Here is an 18924-nt window from a genome sequence, read left to right on the forward strand (position 1 = left end):
CTAGGTCTAATGTAGGTTTATTTTTTAAAATAGACATATCATTCAGATCACTTACCAGAATACCTAAAGAATAAGAATTATGCTTTAAGAGTTTTATTTGTTTTTCAGGGAAAGTGTTTCTGTGCTGCAGGTAACAAAGCACTCAGCGAGATTAATAAAGAGATCTACTTCTCAGAAGTATTGCAGCTTCGGTGCAGCAAGTCAGTAGTCTGGTTTGTTCCTGTGAGTCTCTTGTGTGTTCATCCTCGGACTGGTAGGAAAAGAGATGTAACAGTTCCAGACAATCATTTCTAAAATCACTTTCTTAAGAGCAAGCAATGATTTCCTAGCCCCCAACTGACCTCCCTTCCAATTTTACTGGTCAGAATTAGGCCAGATGCTCATTCTTTTTTGTTATTGTTATTTAATGTGGTAAAAACACATAACATAACTTTATCTTCTTAACATTTTTTTTTTCTGAGACAGAGTCTTGCTCTGTTGCCCAGGCTGAAGTGCAGTGGCGAGATCATAGCTCACGGTAACTTGAACTACTGGGCTCAAGAGATCCTCCCAACTTAGCCTCTCAAGTAGCTGGAACTACAGGCATTTGCCACCATGCTTGGCTATTTTTTATTTACTTATTTTATTTTTAGTAGAAATGAAGTCTTGCTGTGTTGCCCAGACTGGTCTCCAACTCCTGGGCTGAAGCGATCCTCCTGCCTTGGCCTCCCAAAGTGCTGGGATTACAGGGGTGAGCCACCGTGCCTGGCCCTCTTAACATTTTTTAGTGTACAGTTGAGTAATGTTAATGATATGCACATTGTTGTACAACAGATCTCTAGAATGTTTTCAGCATGCATGACTGCAACTCTGTACCCATTGAACAACATGGTGTTTTCCCCTCCCCCAGCCCTTGGTAACCACTATTCTACTTTTATTTCCATGAGTTTGATTACTTCAGATACCTCACATAAGTAGGATCATCCAGTACTCATTTTTTGTGATTGTCTCATTTCACTTACCATAAGGTCCTCAAGGTTCATCCATGCTGTAGCATATGACAGGAATTCTTTCCTTTTTAGGCTAAGATTCCATTGTATGTATATACCACATTTCTTTATCTATTCATTCACTGATGGACATTTGAATCACCTCTACATCTTGGCTGTTGTGAACAATCTGCATGAACATAGGAGAGCAGATATCTTTTCAAGATCCTGCTTTCAATTCTTTTGGATATATGCAGTAGGAGATGATTGGATCATATGGGAATTCTAATTTCAGTTTTTTAGGAACCTCCCTACTATTTTCCATAGTGGTTGCCCATTTTATAATCCCATCAACAGCGTGCAGGTGTTTCCTCACCAACACTTACTTTCTTTTTCGAAAGTAGCCGTCCTAACAGTGTACGGGGTCTGAAATGATATCTCATTGTGCTATTGTGGTTTTGATTAGCCTTTCCCTTGATGATTAGTGATGTTGAGCATCTTTTCACATGTGCGGTGGACATCTTTGTTGGAGAAATGTCTATTTAAGTTCTGTGTCCATTTTTAGATTGGGGTGTTTTTGTTATCAAGTTGTAGGAATTCTTTATATATTCTGGATATTACTTTCTTCTCTGGTACATGGTTTCATATTTTCTCCCATTCTGAGTAGGTTGCCTTTTCAATCTGTTTGTTGATTGTCATGCGTATTATTAAGTTAACCACCAGCAAGGTGGATGGGATTATTATCTCTGGAAAAAAAAATCTTCTGGGTGGAATGGTTGCCAGGAAATCTATCACTTTGGCAATAACAGGACCCATCTGCCTCAATTTGGTATTTCACCTCGATTTTATATTGAGAGAAGAGTTAAGGTTGTTTCAAATAGATGTTTGTAGACAGCTGTGATGTGAATGACAGAACATTGGACAGAGCTTCAGATACCTGTGTTCTTTTTAGGACTCTTGGAAACTGCTAGCAGCGTGACCTTGTTCAATTACTTAGCCTTTTGAAACTTTATGTGTAAAATCAAAGAGTAGTTTACTAATTCCAGCCTAAATCATGATGGGTTTTTAAAGTAGGGTTTATGAACCTTTCTAAAGTGTGGCATCAAATCTCTGGGTAGGTAGTTGTGGTCAGGTATGAATATGCGTGGATATAGGTTTGTAAGTGAGAGTGGGTATGCATGGGTGAAGGTGTGCATGTGAGTATATGCAGGATTGTAGAAGGGGGAAGGTTAGGGTGGGTAGGGCAGAGGTGTCTGTGTGTGCACGCACGTGTGTGGGACTATAGATAAAGGTTGGTGTGGATGTGTGAGGGCAAGGCTTGGTGTGGGAATGCAGAAGTATAAGAAGAATGAGTACTGAGGGCAGGTTGTACGTGTGAATGTGGGTGGATACCAGACTGTAGGTGATAGTGGATGTGGGTAGGGCAAGAGGGAAAGGGTGCATGTGTGTGTGTGCGTGCGTGTGTGTGGGTGTGTTTGGGGTTATAAGTGAGGGAGTGGTGGGGCAAAGCACAGAGTAGGCCAATGACAGGATTATTCTATCAAAAACATTCTCCATTTTACTGATTTATATTTTATGTATAGGATATAAACTCACTGTTTGAGATGTTGCAAATATTTTTATAGAGTGTCATTTATCTTTGAATTGTGTTAAGCATAGAACTGTGGTAATGTAACAAATCTTATTTATTTGTTTCAATTAACAGTACTCCTCTTTTCTTTTAATGTTCAATGTAAAAAATACTACAGATTACACATAAGGAATAATAAAAATTGCACATAAACTCAAAACCCAGTGATAATCTTAACAACTCAGTCTACAATTCAAGTCTATAGAGGAAGATATACGCAATGATGTCATTGCACATAACTGTGTACCTCTCTATGTATGGACTTCAATGCTCTGATATTCTACTGATGATAGGATAAACCGGTTACTAACTTCCTGGGAGGCAATTTGCAATAGCTATCCAGAATTTCTCAAAAACCTTGTCCCAGTAAGTCCAGTTTTAAGAATATGTCTAAGAAAGCAATTCAAGATGTGAGCAAAATTTTAACTATGATGTTTTTATTACAGCATTGTGTGTAATAAAAAAATTTAGTTACAATCTAAATAATTTGGCATTGATTAAAGTGTAACAGGCTCATATGATTGAATATTCTGCAGCCATAAAAATAGTGTGGACAAAGAACATATAATGAAAGGAAAACATGCTTACATTTTGCAGTATTTATATATTAATCAAATTACTTTCAGTAATGAGCAGTCTTCTGCACCCAGTGAATAGGAGTTTTAATGAGGCATGATGGTGATATTAAAGCTCAAGGGCTTTTCAAAGAAAGCTGAACTTGAAACAGGGACTTTGGACAGTCACAGAGGCACAGGAGGAACATTTAAGCACTTATGATAGCTGCTTCCAGAACCTGAAAGACAGGAGTATGTGAAGGCCCTAAAGATTACCTTTTGAAATTTTTCCTAAATTACCTTTTGAAATATTTCCTAGATGGGCCTGAAAATCTCTATCAACAGCCTGAAGCCAAGACATATTTCTCTAAGTCCTTGAGTTCAGAATGACACTTTCTTGCCCTTTAGTGGTGTGCTGGTAAATGTTTAACAAGTAGCCTTCCAAGATGGGGCAGGGTGGGACATTATATGTACATATATATGTACATAAGGTTATTGTAAATTTTACTGACATAAAGGATATTGTCTTAGTTCAGGCTGCTGTAACAAAATGCCATAAACCAGGTGGCTTATACACAACAGAAATGTATTTCTCAAAGTCTGAAAGCTGCGGAATCCAAGATCAAGGCAGATTCAGTGTCTGGTGAAGACCCACTTTCTGGTTCATAGATGGCATCTTCTAGCTGTGACCTCATATGATGAAAGGACAAGGCTGCTCTCTGGGACACTAGTCCATTCATGAGAACTCCACTAATTTACATTTCCCTGATGATTAGTGATGTTGAGCATTTTAAACTATACCTGTTTGGCCATTTGTACGTCATCTTTCAAGAAGTGTCTATTCATGTCTTTTGCCTACTTTTGAATGAGATTATTTGTTTTTTTTCCTGTTGAGTAGTTTGAGTTCCTTGTATATTCTGGATATTAGTCCCTTGTTGGATGAATAATTTTTATAAATATTTTCTCCCATTCAAAAAGTTGTCTCATTACTCTGTTGATTGTTTCTTTTGCTGAAAGTTTGACTATAACATGTCATGAGGAAGACTTTCTTGAATTGTATCTATTTGGGGATTTCTGAACTTCTTGTATCTGGATGTCTAAATCTGTTGCTAGACTTGGGAAGTTTTCAGCTGTTATTTCATTAAACGGGTTTTCTATTCCTTTGGTCCTCTCTTCACCTTCTGGAACACTGGAAACTTGAATATTTGATCACTCTGTGGTGTCCCTTATGCTTTGTTCATTCTTTTTATTTTTTTCTTTATTTTTGTTTGACTGGATTATTTCAAAAGATCTGTTTTCAAGTTCTGAAGGCCTTTCTTCTGCTTGATATAATCCACTGTTGAAGCTCTTGAATGTACTTTTTACTTCATTCCGTAAAATAAAATCCAGGATTTCTGTTTGGTTACTATGATATCTCTCTTTGGTAAACTTTTCCCTCATATCCCTAATTATTTCTCTGATTTCATTATATTGTTTATTTGTGTCCTCTTATGTCTCACTGAACTTCTCTGATATCATTATTTTGAATTTTTTTTAAGGATTTTTATAAATTTCTTTCTCATTGAAATCTGTTGCTGGATAATTAGTGTGTTCCTTTGTGGATGTCATATTTCTGGGAGAATATTTCCTTAACTGTTCATGCAGTTCACAATGTAAGGGCTGTAGATACAACACACTTTTTTTTTTTTTTTTTTTTTTGAGATGGAGTCTCGCTCTGCTGCCTGGGCTGGAGTGCAGTGGTGCAAACTCAGCTTACTGCAACCTCCACCTCTCGGGTTCATGCCATTCTCCTACCTCAGTCTCCCAAGTAGCTGAGACTACAGGTGTCTGCCACCATGCCTGGCTAATTTTTTATATTTTTAGTAGAGATGGGATTTCACCGTGTTAGCCAGGATGGTCTCGATCTCCTGACCTCATGATCCTCCCACCTTGGCCTCCCAAAGTGCTGGGATTACAGGTGTGAGCCACCGTGCCTGGCAACAACACACTTTTAACTTTAAACCTTATTAACATATTCTCCAAAATACCACCTCCAAATCTAGAGTACATAATAAAAAATTTAAAAAAAAAACAATAAATGAATCTTTTGTTTGTTGTGCAAACTGATTTCCAGGGTGTAAATATTCCCAACATGGTGGAATAAACTACTAACTTTTCACAAATTCAAACTACTAACATGGTATGACTGAGTCTGGAATTGAGAATTAACATCCAACAGCACAAAGTTACACACTACCCATATAGAAAAATCATTAACAATTGATGCATTTGGATTATTTATTATCTTGATTTTCAGTAAGTTTAAAAAGTTCTAATTATACTATTGGCCGTGTTTTAAAATAGGTTGGAAAAGGGTGGGCGCAGTGGTCACGCCTGTAATCCTAGCACTTCGGGGGGCCGAGGCGGGTGGATCATGAGGTCAGGAGTTCAAGACCAGCCTGGCCAAGATGGTGAAACCCGGTCTCTATTAAAAATACGAAAATTAGCTGGGCGTGGTGGCAGGCGCCTGTAATCCCAATTACTCAGGAGGCTGAGGCAGAGAATTGCTTGAACCAGGGAGGCAGAGGTCACACTGAGCTGAGATTGCACCACTGCACTCTAGCCTAGGAGACAGGGTAAGACTCCTTTTCAAAAAAAAAATAGGCTGGAAAAATGCCTGAAAATAGGCTCACTGGCCAGTATGAGCCAGCTCCCGCATATGAGTGTTCCAACGCAAAGCCCTGCAGGTCTTAAGAATTCTCAGACAGAGGTAATAATCCTGAAGGAATGTCAAATACTTACCTGTACGTGCGTTTAATACTGTTGTTATTGGTTCCTAGCTGCCTTAGGTAGGTCATTCTTTCTAACAGTGAAATAAACACATTTCATAGAAGGCCTCTCTAGGGCCTATTGGAAAGCTGCCTACACTGTTGAATATGTTTATAGTTGGTTACTGATTTCCAAAGGTCAAGAAGGCAATGTGATTCATCTGCTATTACAGTTTATATACTTCTTGATTCTTCTATTTGGCCACCCTGCAAGAAGGCAATCCTCTAAGGAACACCAGCTTCTACCTATAAGACTTCAATTCAAGATGCAGGCAAGTAAACAATATGTACATAATATTAGACTGTTCCATGCAGCTCCAATGTTCTAATTCTACTAATCAGGAATAAGAAAGTTCCTAATCTTTGTAGTTCTACTGACCCATGGGTTTTCAAGCTGAGAATCAATTAATCCAGTTTCCTTTCTCAGCTTTGCCTCTGATTTCCCAGTGCTATGGCAAAGAGGCAAGTAACTACTGAAAAATAACTAGATAAAGTAAGAGGTATCTTATTTTAATTAAGAAGCTCCCAATTTACATGTAGCTGACTTATATATAAGCTTCATGGACTTTTGGCTTTCTGGAAATACCTACTGTACCTAGGCACCTAGGACTCAAGAATAGTCATTCTTTCTTCCCCAGAGCTGCAATATGACTAATTTGGAATTTTTTTCCCAAATTCCCTCCTCTCCCATGCTTATTGAACAGATGGAGATTGTATTATCTTCCCCTCCTTTCTCTACAAGTCTGGCTTCTCTATTTATTTCTGGTTCTGTGTAAACTTGGTTACATCAGGATTGGCTGGATAAAGGGACTGAGATGGGAATGGGGACAGGCAATAACCACGCCCTAGATGCTCTCGGGTCCCTACCCTGCTCTACCCTGGCTCCAGGACTGCTTCTCCTTAGGAGAACACTGAAGGCTTTAAAGAATTTTCGAGGGCTTGCCTGAGAACCAGACATAAAGTGACCTTTATGAACAAATAGACCTAGGTTGCAAAAATTAGCTTCTAGAATTAACACCCCCATGATATACTAGTCCAATGTTCTTAGGAAGAGTCATCCTAACAGAACTCTGGTGCTGAACACAGGTGATTTTCTACCTGAGCATACAGGTCCAGTATTCAATATTCTGCTTTCTATGTAGTCCCAGACATGGTAATGGTCACAAGTAAAAGTTGTAAAGACTTGATAATCAGTACAAGCCTCAGAAAAAAACTAATTACAGCCAGTTCTTGCATTCATTTCTTGACCTCCCTTTAGCTACCACTTTAGCCACCCATTTAGCCATGCATATTTACATCTTGTTCATCAAAAAATAATTATCTGCACTAAAATTAACTCTTATCATTGATAGTAATAGTATTACCTAGATGTACATTATTTTAGACAATTGCTTTAAATTTAATATTCTGATTTCTGAAACATTCTGTTCAGGAAAAGAAAAACAATGTCTCCAAATTCTTGATCCAATATAAATTGCATAATCTTAAAAGGAAGAATCCTGAGAAAATAGTGTGAAGTTGAGAAAAGATCTGAAGTGACAAGACGAGCAATTAATACTGGAATTGCTATTAGTCTGGTAACCTAGAGCAAGTCAGAGTCTCAGTTTCTTCACCTTGTGAAGTAGGAATAATCTACGTGGCATGGCTGGGTAAAGTTTAAGTAGTCCATCAGAAAATATTTTGTAGTCTATAGCGCATTATTTCATCCAAGCCCCTACTCAAAGTACAAACCTGCCCTTTTACATCACTGAGAGCCTCTTCCTGATCACTTCTAGTGATGGGGAACTCATCTTTGGAAGGTCATTTTTGACAGCCCTAATGACAAGAAAGTATATATATATATGTAAAGTGTGTGTGTGTGTAAAAATACACACATATTTACATATGCACACCTATATACATACATACACATATATGTATATAGGCCTATCTATTTAGCCATAATAAATTCCTCCAACCTCAGCTTCCTGGTTAATCCTGATCATCAACTCTAGCTCAGAGCTTCATTAAGGGAAGGAACAGGTCAGTAAGAATCTATTCTGTAGGAACAGGAATATGGGAACACTTGTCACAGAGCTGATGGCTGCCCTTGCTGTGTTTTGTTAATAACTGATTTATCTTGTTCATCATGCCTACTCCAGGCAAGGAAAATGAGTTTGCTTTCTCTGAGTTCCAGGGAGGAGGAAGCCAACACAGATAAAAGGGTCCCTGTACTGTTCAAGAGGGTAGCACTAGCCACACAGCTATTTCATTTTAAATTAAATTAAATTAAAATTTTAGTTCCTCATTTCACGGGCTCAATAGCCATATGTGATTAGTTATTCTGTGGCACAAATATCAAACATTTCTATTGTGACAGAAGTTGTTTGAAGAGCTGTGGTTGATGATTCATTACTACCTACAATGTGCCAGGGACCAGTTAAACTCTACATACAAGCACTAAAACATCAATAGTGGAAGTTTTCTATCCCTTGAAAAAATTACATAATAGCATGATTAACTGAGCTCTTACTCTGGACAGTTCAAGAAAAAGGGTGGCTTTTATTCCCAAATGAACATCATAGGCTTCACATTCTTTCCCAACAATCTTAAGAAAATTGAGATAGTATTAATTGGTTACCTATGTTGTTATCAAACGCTCATTTCCACTTACATTTGGAGATCTGAGTTTCTCTCTAAGGCAGAGGTCTTTAAATCACGAGGTGCCACACACAGATCAGAACTAAACAGAAGTTGAGACTTTAAATTGGCAAATGTCATTGCTCATTTATTCCTGACAAGTGAAGACCTATGGTTAATTCAACTGCAGGATATGGTGAAATAACTACAGTTACTTAGTTATACTATTTCTTTCACCACTTATCTGAGTGAAGAAGTCCAGCTTGGATACTATATGTAGAGCTTTACATTAACTTTTCTCCAGGAATAAGGAAGTGTCCACACTGCCTTTTGTCTTGAAAACGTAATTGGGGAAGGTGTACCACAAAAGAATGGGATTCTCTCTGAGAGCATGTTTAGCTACTGTCACAGCTTTAACTGGGAAGGGTGAAATATTTACATCTGGCTAGGTCTGCCCTTCAAGGGCTGGGGCCAGATATTTGCCATCCCTCAGCCTTGGTCTTTTCTTCTGTAAAACAGCAGGATTGGAGCATATGATCAGAAAGGTTTCTGTAATTCCAATGACTTACCAAAATAACCATGACCCACATCCTATCTATAAACCTCACATAGTTCTCTCCCTAACCCATGCTGCTGTCATAACCCTCCCACAGTCTTTTTTTTTTTTTTTTAGAACTTAGTAAATCGTTCAGACAAATAACTGTATTCTACCCATAGGCTTTATCTTATAGTCAGCAAATCATTTGCTAAAGTACTAACCTCCGAGAGTCATAAGCCCACATTCTGAAGGGGCTTCCAGCAGTGGTTGATAAACTACTGCCCAAAGGCCAAATCTGATCCACCTCCTATTTCTGTACACCAAGGAGCTCAGAATAATATTTACATTTTTAAATGGTTGGAAAAAATAAAATGAAGAATAATATTTCATGTCATATGAAATTCAAATTTCAGTGTCTATAAATAAAGTTGCATTGGAACCCATCAACAGCCATTCATTTATCTATTGTCTACGGATACTTGTGGCCGACACAGCAGAGCTGAGTGGTATGTGGCCATACCACTATGACTACATAGTCTACATACCACTATGTATGTAGACTCTCTCATACAGAGACTGTATGGCCCATAGGCCTAAAATATTTACTACCTGGCCCTTTACTTGCCCCTGGGTGTAGAGCACAGACTCTGGAGTCAGATGGCTTGGCAGCACACCTCAGCTCTGTTTTGTTCCTTCCCCTTCCTCAACGGTATAATGAGAAAGATAATAGTACCTATCTCATGGGTTTTTATTAAGATTGAGCAAATAAGTAAAATGCGATGAGGATCTGGCACATTTTTATTATTATATATATGTCTGATGTTATTATAAGTTGCCACAATATTTTCCTGCAAACTAAAGTATTAGCAGCTGACCAATTTGTTAGCAATAATTGTAAGAATCAAATTTGCAACACTCCATTAAAATGCAATTCCTTAGCAGTAAAGCAGTAGGAAGATGTCTAAGCACAACTGATATGACAATTCGTATAGCCGTTTATCCACAAAGCTAATTCTGCAGTACTTAAAAATATTTTATATGCTTTATACTTCTTTCAAACTTGAGTCTTGAGCTTATACTCAACAATGAGTTCAGCCCTGACATCTCTTCCTTATAGTCGGTTGCCTCTTTCTGAAGAAACAGGCTTCCAAAGAGAGACCAGGGTAGAGACCAGACATTATTAGATGTCTTATCTACCTTGATGATTGCTACCTTGATGACTGAAAACAGTAACCTGCTTCCTGAATCAAACACAAAACAGGCAACATGCAGTGTCTTTGCTATGCCACAACAGGGACTATTAGAATTTTTCTCACGATTCGGACTTTGGTTTTCAATAGGGCTTGCGAGGGAAGTTACACAGAAGAGAAAAACAATGAACCGAATGAGGACAATAGCCCACGAATTTAGAATGGAGGAAGCCCGTCCACCACAGCGAAAAAGCACACTGGCGGGTGTTCCAATATTTGTGAAATGTTGATGACCCTTTAAATGTTTCTGTGCAACCTCCACAACAAATACTGTGAATCTTGCTTATTAATGCGTTTCTCACTATGTTAAAATTCAGGAAATCATTAAGTCTAGTCCTTAACAGTGAAGGGCAAGCAAACATTTTTCTGTGTCATTGAAATTACACAAAACAAAACAAAACAAAACAAAAAGCTCACGCCTGAATTGCTTCGGACTATTCAACTGGGAGATAGAAAAATATGTGAAGTAAAGAAGAATAACCTACATTGAAGTTCCTATCTCTTATCTTCCTGAATACTGAAAAAACACACTCTTACTTTGTTCTAAACTTTTCTTATATAAAAAGTAGCTGAATAATTTTAGGGAAATGGATTGTTTTGTCTGAATCATCCAGATAATTCAAACAATTCATTTTGCTAAGAACGATCTGGGTGAGGCTGTCCTGCCTGGAAAATGCCCCCTGTCCTACTCAGGACACGAGCCACGCCCAGCTTAAACAGGCAAGTAATTGACCCCTAGGAAGGAAATACGCCGTTGTCGTTGAATGAACTTTGCAATCAACCGCAAGCCAGACTCTCCCTTGCACACCGTTCGTCAAGTTAATTCTTCTTTTCCAAGGGAGCTTTCGTATTTCCATCGTTCAACGACTCCTTCACCCACTAGCACCTAAGACTTGCCCGAAGGAATTCAGCCCCTGCCTCGCGATGGTGCGCTCCGCTTATAGTAGCTCCGTCCTGTCCAATAAAGTTGTTTAAAATAAGAAATGTGCCAGATAATAGCCAAGTCCGACGGAAAAAAAAAAAAAAAAAAAGAATTCCTGGGGCGGTGTATCGATGTTGGAATGTGCCATTAGTTTCGGAGGGAGGAAAGTCCCTGGTGTGAATTGCCTCGCAGGTCGTAGGCCACCACTGGACCTTCGGTCGTGCACTGCGTTAGCACCGTAATGGCAAAGATAGGAAGAAGCGCGCAGGCAGTGGAGCCACGGCCGCGTGCACAGGCAGGAACTGAAGACAGCTGCGGAGCGCCTCCCCCACGCCCGTGTGGTGCGCTCTGGGGCGGCCCCCTCGCGGCAGGGCGGGGCGGGGCAGGCGGCTGGGAGGCTTGGTGCACAGAGCCAGGGAGGCGGCGGCGCAGTCTGCACCATGGCGTACCCAGGGCATCCTGGCGCCGGCGGCGGGTACTACCCAGGCGGGGTAAGTGCTGATTGCGCGGGATCGCTGCCCAGGCGGCTCCGGGGCGCTAAGAGGCCACCTTGGAGATGCTGCGGCCAGCGGGGTGAGGCGCTGCTGGGCAGCTGCCCGGGCTCCTTCCGCCCTCGGCTTCTGCCTGCGCTCGCGGCCTCGCCCTAGGCCCCTGCGGTTCGGCCTCTCCCCTGGTTTCCCCCGTCCCTTCTCCTGGATGGCTCTGCGGGCCCAAGGTGAAGGTGGATTGGGACCCCAGAAGCCCGCCCTGCGGCTTCTCGGATACGCGGCATGAAATCGTGTTAATTGGGTGTTGACTAACCCCCACTTCACCCCACCCCCGCCCTCTCGGTTGCCTCCCAAAGCAACAACAGTCATTTTATTCTAGAATGATACTTCGATATACCTTCCTCCCTCAAAAAAAAAAAAAAAAAAAAAAAAAAAGTGAGAAGGGGGACAGAAAAAAAAGGAAAACCTACTGAAGTAAAAGACCTGTAGGAAGGCAGCCTTGCCGGGCGTCTGGGATGCGCGTTGTCTTGGGAACTGTTTCCGAGACAGGCAGTGTTCCCTCGCCACCCACGAGATACAGCCCGGTCAGACACCTTACTCTTCCCTAGGCTACACCCGTCTCAGAATGTTACCAACTCCAGCCTTCCATCGTTCATAAAACGCTTTTAAAATACCATAAATGCTGTAACAACAAAAGGAGAATTCCAAGCCCTTTCATTGGCTTGCCTAGTTTGCACTCACCTCAGTAACCTTCAAGTTAATAGGGATTTTAAAAGTTGCTTTACATATGCAGACATCACTTCCACAGCAACTCTTTATGGTCCAAGTCGCCAGTTTTTAAATTACGGGGGTGTGAATGGAAGAGAGGGGTGGAGTGTTGGCAGAGTGTGCCTGGGGGTGGGGAGGTGAGCCTTGTGAAGGGCAGGCAGGCGGGCAGTTGTCTGGCCTTGCAGTGGTGAAAGAAGAAAACTTGAATGACGGGTTTGTGTTTCCTGTTTCACAGTACGGAGGGGCTCCCGGAGGACCTGCGTTTCCCGGACAAACTCAGGATCCGCTGTATGGTTACTTTGCTGCTGTAGCTGGACAGGTTAGCTTTTACCTTTAATATTAAAGGGCCGTTATTGTCCGCATTTGTGGTAGCTTTTGATATAGTGACACTGAAAAGCGAACTTCCTCTGGTACTGAGTCCCTTTGCTTCTGCAACAGAAAAAAAAGAAAAAAAGAAAGTTCTTTGTTTCTTATTTTAGTTATTTATTTTTGAATGTTCAGAATAAATTAGGACAAAGTGTTACTCGTATTTATGTGAGTTCAGTTCGAAACCAAACTTGTGGTTGAATTAAATGTTCCAGGGTGGTTTCCAGCGAAGAAATTCTAGATCTGGTAAATATAAACCCTTGTTTGTACAACTTAAAGACGTTTATTAGTAATTACATAGCCCGATTCTCATGGGCACTTCCTTTGGGTTGAACTTGATTGCTAATCATTCACCCACTTAGGAAATATGGTAAAAACCCACCAGGTTCTAAATAAGCAAGTTACTGTCCCCTTATTAGTATCAGGAAGTTAATCTTGTGAACAATGTAGTTTCTCTTTGACGCAGATGCTGTTACTAGGTTAGCCCCTCCCCCTCCGTGTCCTTATTAGGTGCTGTGGCCTGTTGACCCAGAGAAGCAGAAGGTCAGCTCCCCAAGACCTTTCACTTGTCTGCATTCTGCGTCGTATGACAGGAGCTGTCTTACATTGACAGGTGCTATCTTACATTGTGAGAGGACACTTCCCTAGCTCATGAGGTCACTGTGTACAGTAAATATACTGTCGGTATAACCCAGACATGTCCAGAGGGGATGTTTGTTCTTATGAATTCAACCTAGTCTTGTTTTGACCAAAAGCTAGAAATAGCAAAATTTTAATGTGAAAACTGTAGAATATTATGGGATAAAAAAACCGAAGACCACTTTTTAAGGTAGTACTCTAAGAAATACAGCTTAAGAAATTGAATGGAAAAATAGTCTAAAACTGGAAGACCTTCCCCTTAAGTGTCTACTTAATCTGTTAATGATCCGTATCTTTGAAACCACAAGACATGGCAAACCTCAAGACCAGCATTCTTAGATTGCCAGTGCCTCCAGCATGTAAGTGACCCCACCTGCTTAGCTTTCAGCAGCCCTGGCCTGTATTCAGCATACCCATTGTGTTTCAAATTGTTGCTCTTGCTCCTCATTTATAACCTATAATACCCAGTGACTTGAGGATTTAGGTATTTTATTTTAAAGTCCCTAAAAATCACATATATCTAGTTCTTTCCCAGTTCAGCCAGTGAACAGGCACTGGGAACCTAATGTGTATCTTCCAGATGTATTTGTGCTCTGAAAAAAAACATTCACTATGTCATAAGAAAAAGTGACCAAGAGGCCTCTCTCTGTTTGAACCAAGCCTTCTCTTTACTTATGTCTGGTGTGTAGCTTGCTCTGTCCACCCGCCTCAAACAAAAAGAAAAGAAAAGAAAAGAAGACAAGGAATTATGATTAAGCAACTTACATAAATTATTTTAAAATGTTTAGCTGTAGCAGTTTCCTAGCTCAGATTGACAGAAGAGTAGTTGCCAAGACAGACTCTTTCTTTCATCATTAATTGTGGCAGTGGGTTAAGGAAAAGAATGCCCACTTTTGGAAGGCATTCCTTTTAATAAAAGGTCATGCATGATGATACTGATTTTCTTGGTTGTGATTGCTTCATTGAATGCTGAAGGTAAACAAATAACTTGAAAGTACAAATCACTATTATGATCCCTCTAATTTGTTTTTCGAAAGGATGGGCAGATAGATGCTGATGAATTGCAGAGATGTCTGACACAGTCTGGCATTGCTGGAGGATACAAACGTAAGTTGACAGTCCCAAAGTTTGTCTAAATGTACTCGTGTTTCCTATTTTAGCTGTTACTTGTGATTACAGCCTTCAAGAAAACCGAGCTTGTCTGATCTAGCAAAGTTTAGAATTCCGAAAGCTAAAATATGGTACTATTTCAAAATGTTGATTTGAAAACAGTTGTTAAATCACTCCAGGTTGGGCACAGTGGCTCATACCTGTAATCCCAGTACTTCAGAGGCCCAGGCAGGAGGATCGCTTGAGGCCAAGAGTTTTTGGCTGCAGTAATCTGTGATTGTACCACTGTACTCCAGCCTGAACAACAGAGCAAGACCTTGTCTCTAAAATAATAGTAATAATAAATTATTCCATCCTACCTGCCAATTTAGTGGATTTCTCAGATTTGGGTTTTGTGTACCTAGAACCAGTGAGACAGTTTGGGTGGCCTCCTTCACAGAGGACAAGGTAGGGTGCTGAAATGGAATGTGCCAGGTCAGGTGTCATTAACCGACATTAGGAACTAACATTTACTGTTATTTGCCAAAAGCCTACTCTGTCCTGACCTGGTGGCACTTAGGACTTTGAGTGGCTGCTCCTGCACCCCTGGTCCCTGAGTGGCCTATCCTGAACTCCTGGTCTGAGCTTTGGGCATGCTCCTGCTAACATAAGTGGTCGCCATGACATCCCTCAGGTCTTTCCTCTTCCACTTCATAGAATGTGTTCAGGCTAAGTGGGAACTGCTCTTTCTACTTACTGGACCTGCTGCTCCATAATTCAGCCCTAACCCTACCACTGCCTTTTGAGCTCTCTGCCATGAGCTGAGAGTATTGAAATACTGCAAAGATGCTCCATCCGTGGCAGGGCACAGCGGCTCACACCTGTAATCCCAGCCCCAGCACTTTAGGAGGCCAAGGTGGGAGGATTGCTTGAGCCCAGGAGTTCAAGACTAGTCTGGGCAACATAGTGAGACCTTGTCTCTGCAAAAAATTTAAAAATTAGCCAGGCATGGTGGCATGCACCTGTGATCCCAGCTACTCAGGAGGCTGAGGTGGGAGGATTACACGAGCCCAGGAGGCGGAGGTTGCAGTGAGCCAAGATTGTGCCACAGCACTCCAGCCTGGGTGACACCTGTCTCAAAAAATCCAAAAAATTGCTGCATCCCAATTGGGGGCTTCTCGTCATCCAACACACATGAAGTGGTTCCTCTTGAAATTAGATCTTGAACATGATAGATTTCCAGGGTAGAGAATAATGTCTTGCTTCAAACATATTACCTGCCAACTTCTTTGCCAGTTATTAATTGAGACAGAACATCAAATTGAAGACCCAATTTCATGGTTAGCTGTGGATTAAAATGTTCAAACTAGAATTCACACCTGTGAATTTATAGTGGCCTTTTTAAAAAAACTATTTGACATGCCATGTATTAGATGTCTGTCTTTGAACTCTTTGCATTTGTTTTCATCATCCTTTGTTTTATGTGACTTTAGTTTGGAGGAATTAATACAAACAAAGAACCTTTCAAGTTCCTGTTATTTAATCTAGTCCTAAACAAAATAAGCACTTTTTGGATTAGGGGATGTTCTTCTTTACTGTGTAGGTAGTACATTTAAATTGTTAATTGTTACGCAGTTGAGCTGGTGAACAAGGTAGGCCTGCCTAATAGCAGGGTTTATCAAAGTGCAGTGAGATCACAGCACGGCTTGTTATTCTACACCTTTTCAGTAGATGAGGTGTGGTAGATTTTAGAATCTGACTAACAAAATGGGTTATATATTCTTAGAGAGCAGTCCTTTTAAAATTTCTTTGAGAAAGCCACATTTAGTGATGGCCTTAGATCAGTGCATTAAAGAGAAAGCATTTCCTGAGTCATGGGGACTATGTGATTGAATCCATTTGCCTCCTCTCTGGTGGCTGTACTGAACCACAGAACCATCCTGCCTATGAGGTGTCAGGGTTTTGTAATACAGATGTTATATGGAGATTAGTCTTTTAAACCCAGCTTCCAAACCAAAAAGCACAGATCCGAATTGGATGGGCTGGTGGGATACTCCAGCTCAGAGCCTATGGGCCCTTCTTAACCAGTTTAAAAGGAAGCAGTCGTACCTAGAGGTGGAGTTGGTGAGACAAGTTATGTTCCAGTCAGTAAGATTGTAATTCAGCTTCTCTTGTTTTCCTGAATTTAGTTGTTCATCTGTGGTAAGGTTGAGAGAAACAGCTGGAGGTAGGGCTTTCCTTCTAGGTCTATTATATTGTATGTTTCTGTGAGAAGAAAAGATGTTTGAAGCATTCTAGTACAATGACTAGAAGAGAAGAAAAAGAGTAAAGGTAAAATTACAGCAGAGATTCTTTGGAAATTATTAAAATTAACATTTAATTTAAATAATTTATTTTAAAATGTTGAATTGGTAATTTAATAATTTATAGTTATAATTATATGTTGTTACACTTATATATCACAAGTATGTAATATATAATACTTATAATTTTAATTTTAAATAATTATTTAAAGTAGAGTTAACACTAATAAAAGCTATACTATTAACAAAATTGAGAAAGAGTTTTCCTTACCCAAACTTATTGGACATCAGCATTCTAGTTCATTGGAACTGTCTGGAATGGTATATTTTTTTTCATTGACTTTTGTTCACTGCCATCTCACTGCCCTTTCAGATCCTTCTCACAAAAGATGACCAGATTCCTGATCTTGATCTGTCCCTCTCCTCCTCAGTCTTTACTAACAGCTCAGAAGGAATTCAGGATCCTCTGTAACGCAGCCTCCCCTGACCAAACATATTTTCTCCCACTCCTTTTGTACTCTTTGAAAGTCATATTGAGCTCTTCACTTACACTTTGCCTGTCCTGGGCCTTCTACTTCTCTTTTTGCTTATGCTGGTCCTTAGCTGTCACCAAATGCCCCCATCATTCTTGTCATTCAAGGCTTGGCTTAAATTCTATGTCTTCTATGAAGTCTTTCTTGATTCTCTTACTAAGAAGGAGCCTCTCACTTCTCAATCCCGTCTAGTACTTTCTGGCGCCTCCATTATAATTCAGCACTCTACCATGATTAGGGTTGTATGTGTATGTGACTTATCTTTTCCTTAGACTGTCAGCTAGGGCAGTATGCAGTTTCACAATTGTATCTCCAAAGTTGTTGTTACCCTGAGCCCTGAACATAATAAGGACTTAACAGGTGGCTGTTGAGTTAATGAATATGGAAAATTTTCCAAGTCAGAAAAATCATAGCACTGTAGCCTCATTGGCATTTTGATTTAAGATTATACATTAATTTTTGAACATTAGTAAAGATCAGAAAATTCAAAAAATTCTTTCTTAGACGATCTAAGAGGGTTGTACATATAAAATGCAAGGCTCTAACAGCTTCCTGCATGGGGGTGAGAATTTGGTGCTATCCATCCATTCATTCAACCAGTGCATTTTTAGTGAACACTTCCTGTGAGCTAGGTGCTGGCTCTGTAGCCACAATCAATGCCTGGGTGTTGGGGAAAAGCACTGGGATAAGTAAGGAGAGAGGCTGTGGAATCACATAAGATGGGCACATAACCCAGACAGGAGTCAGGAAAATTTTCCTTGCAGAATTGATACCTAAGCTGAGCAGAAGTGAAAGTTCATCAAAATTGAGGCCGACCATGAAATGAGTGGGATGGGGAAGTTGTGTCCTAGGCTGTTAGAACAGCATGTGCAAAAGACCCAGAAATAGTGTGGTTCAGTCAAGAAACTGAGAAATTCTCCATGAAGATAGTGTACGGGGTTGAATGAGAATAAGAGATGAGCTTGACTGGCAAAATAAGTGTGTTACCTTATGTGCCAGTTAAGGTGCTTGGACTTTATCCTGAGAGCAGTAGATCACTGATACTGGGTTTTACATAGGAGAGCACATACCACCCCTGACTGTAGGGTAAAGACAAATAAATTGGGGGACATGGAAGTAAAACAAGAGTCAGGGCTGTTAGTCATACAGGTGAGAGAAATGCTAACTAAAGAGACAGTGGGGCTGGAAATGGACTTTACAGCTGTTTAGAAGGTGATTGATTATTGGTGGAGAGGGAATTGAGGAGGCTCCCAGGTTTCTGGCTTGGGTGACTGCTGAGTGGATGAGGGTGCGATTCATTAACAGAGATAGAGAAGCTGTCTGCCTCATAGCCTCTTCAGTACCTTCACGTGAGCCCAACACAGTCGGCTCTGCCTTGTGGTTGTCAGGCCATCCAGAGCAGTAGTTCTTAAACTTGAGCAGCATTGGCATCGCCTGGAAAGCTTACAAA

At 40.4% G+C, this 18924-nt stretch overlaps 1 protein-coding gene and 1 long non-coding RNA gene across 4 annotated transcripts in view; one reads left to right on the forward strand and one right to left on the reverse strand.

Annotated features, from left to right (window-relative positions):
• LOC144339896 (uncharacterized) lies at positions 1 to 12588 on the reverse strand. Its single transcript, XR_013415473.1, has 3 exons — positions 12518 to 12588; positions 1002 to 1158; positions 1 to 250 (listed from the first exon to the last, which is right to left on the reverse strand). It is a non-coding gene; the product is annotated as an uncharacterized LOC144339896 (long non-coding RNA).
• SRI (sorcin) overlaps positions 6089 to 18924 on the forward strand; it is a 22255-nt gene continuing 9419 nt past the window's right edge. Inside the window, exons 1-3 of one of the 3 annotated variants that reach the window (XM_077994998.1) lie at positions 6089 to 6231; positions 12780 to 12863; positions 14587 to 14656. In XM_077994998.1, the coding sequence (XP_077851124.1) occupies positions 6226 to 6231; positions 12780 to 12863; positions 14587 to 14656 (160 nt within the window). In that variant the 5' untranslated portion in view covers positions 6089 to 6225. 3 annotated transcript variants of the gene reach the window in all.

The sequence above is a fragment of the Macaca mulatta genome, chromosome 3 (genome assembly GCF_049350105.2).
Source record: "Macaca mulatta isolate MMU2019108-1 chromosome 3, T2T-MMU8v2.0, whole genome shotgun sequence".
Taxonomy (NCBI): Eukaryota; Metazoa; Chordata; class Mammalia; order Primates; family Cercopithecidae; genus Macaca; species Macaca mulatta.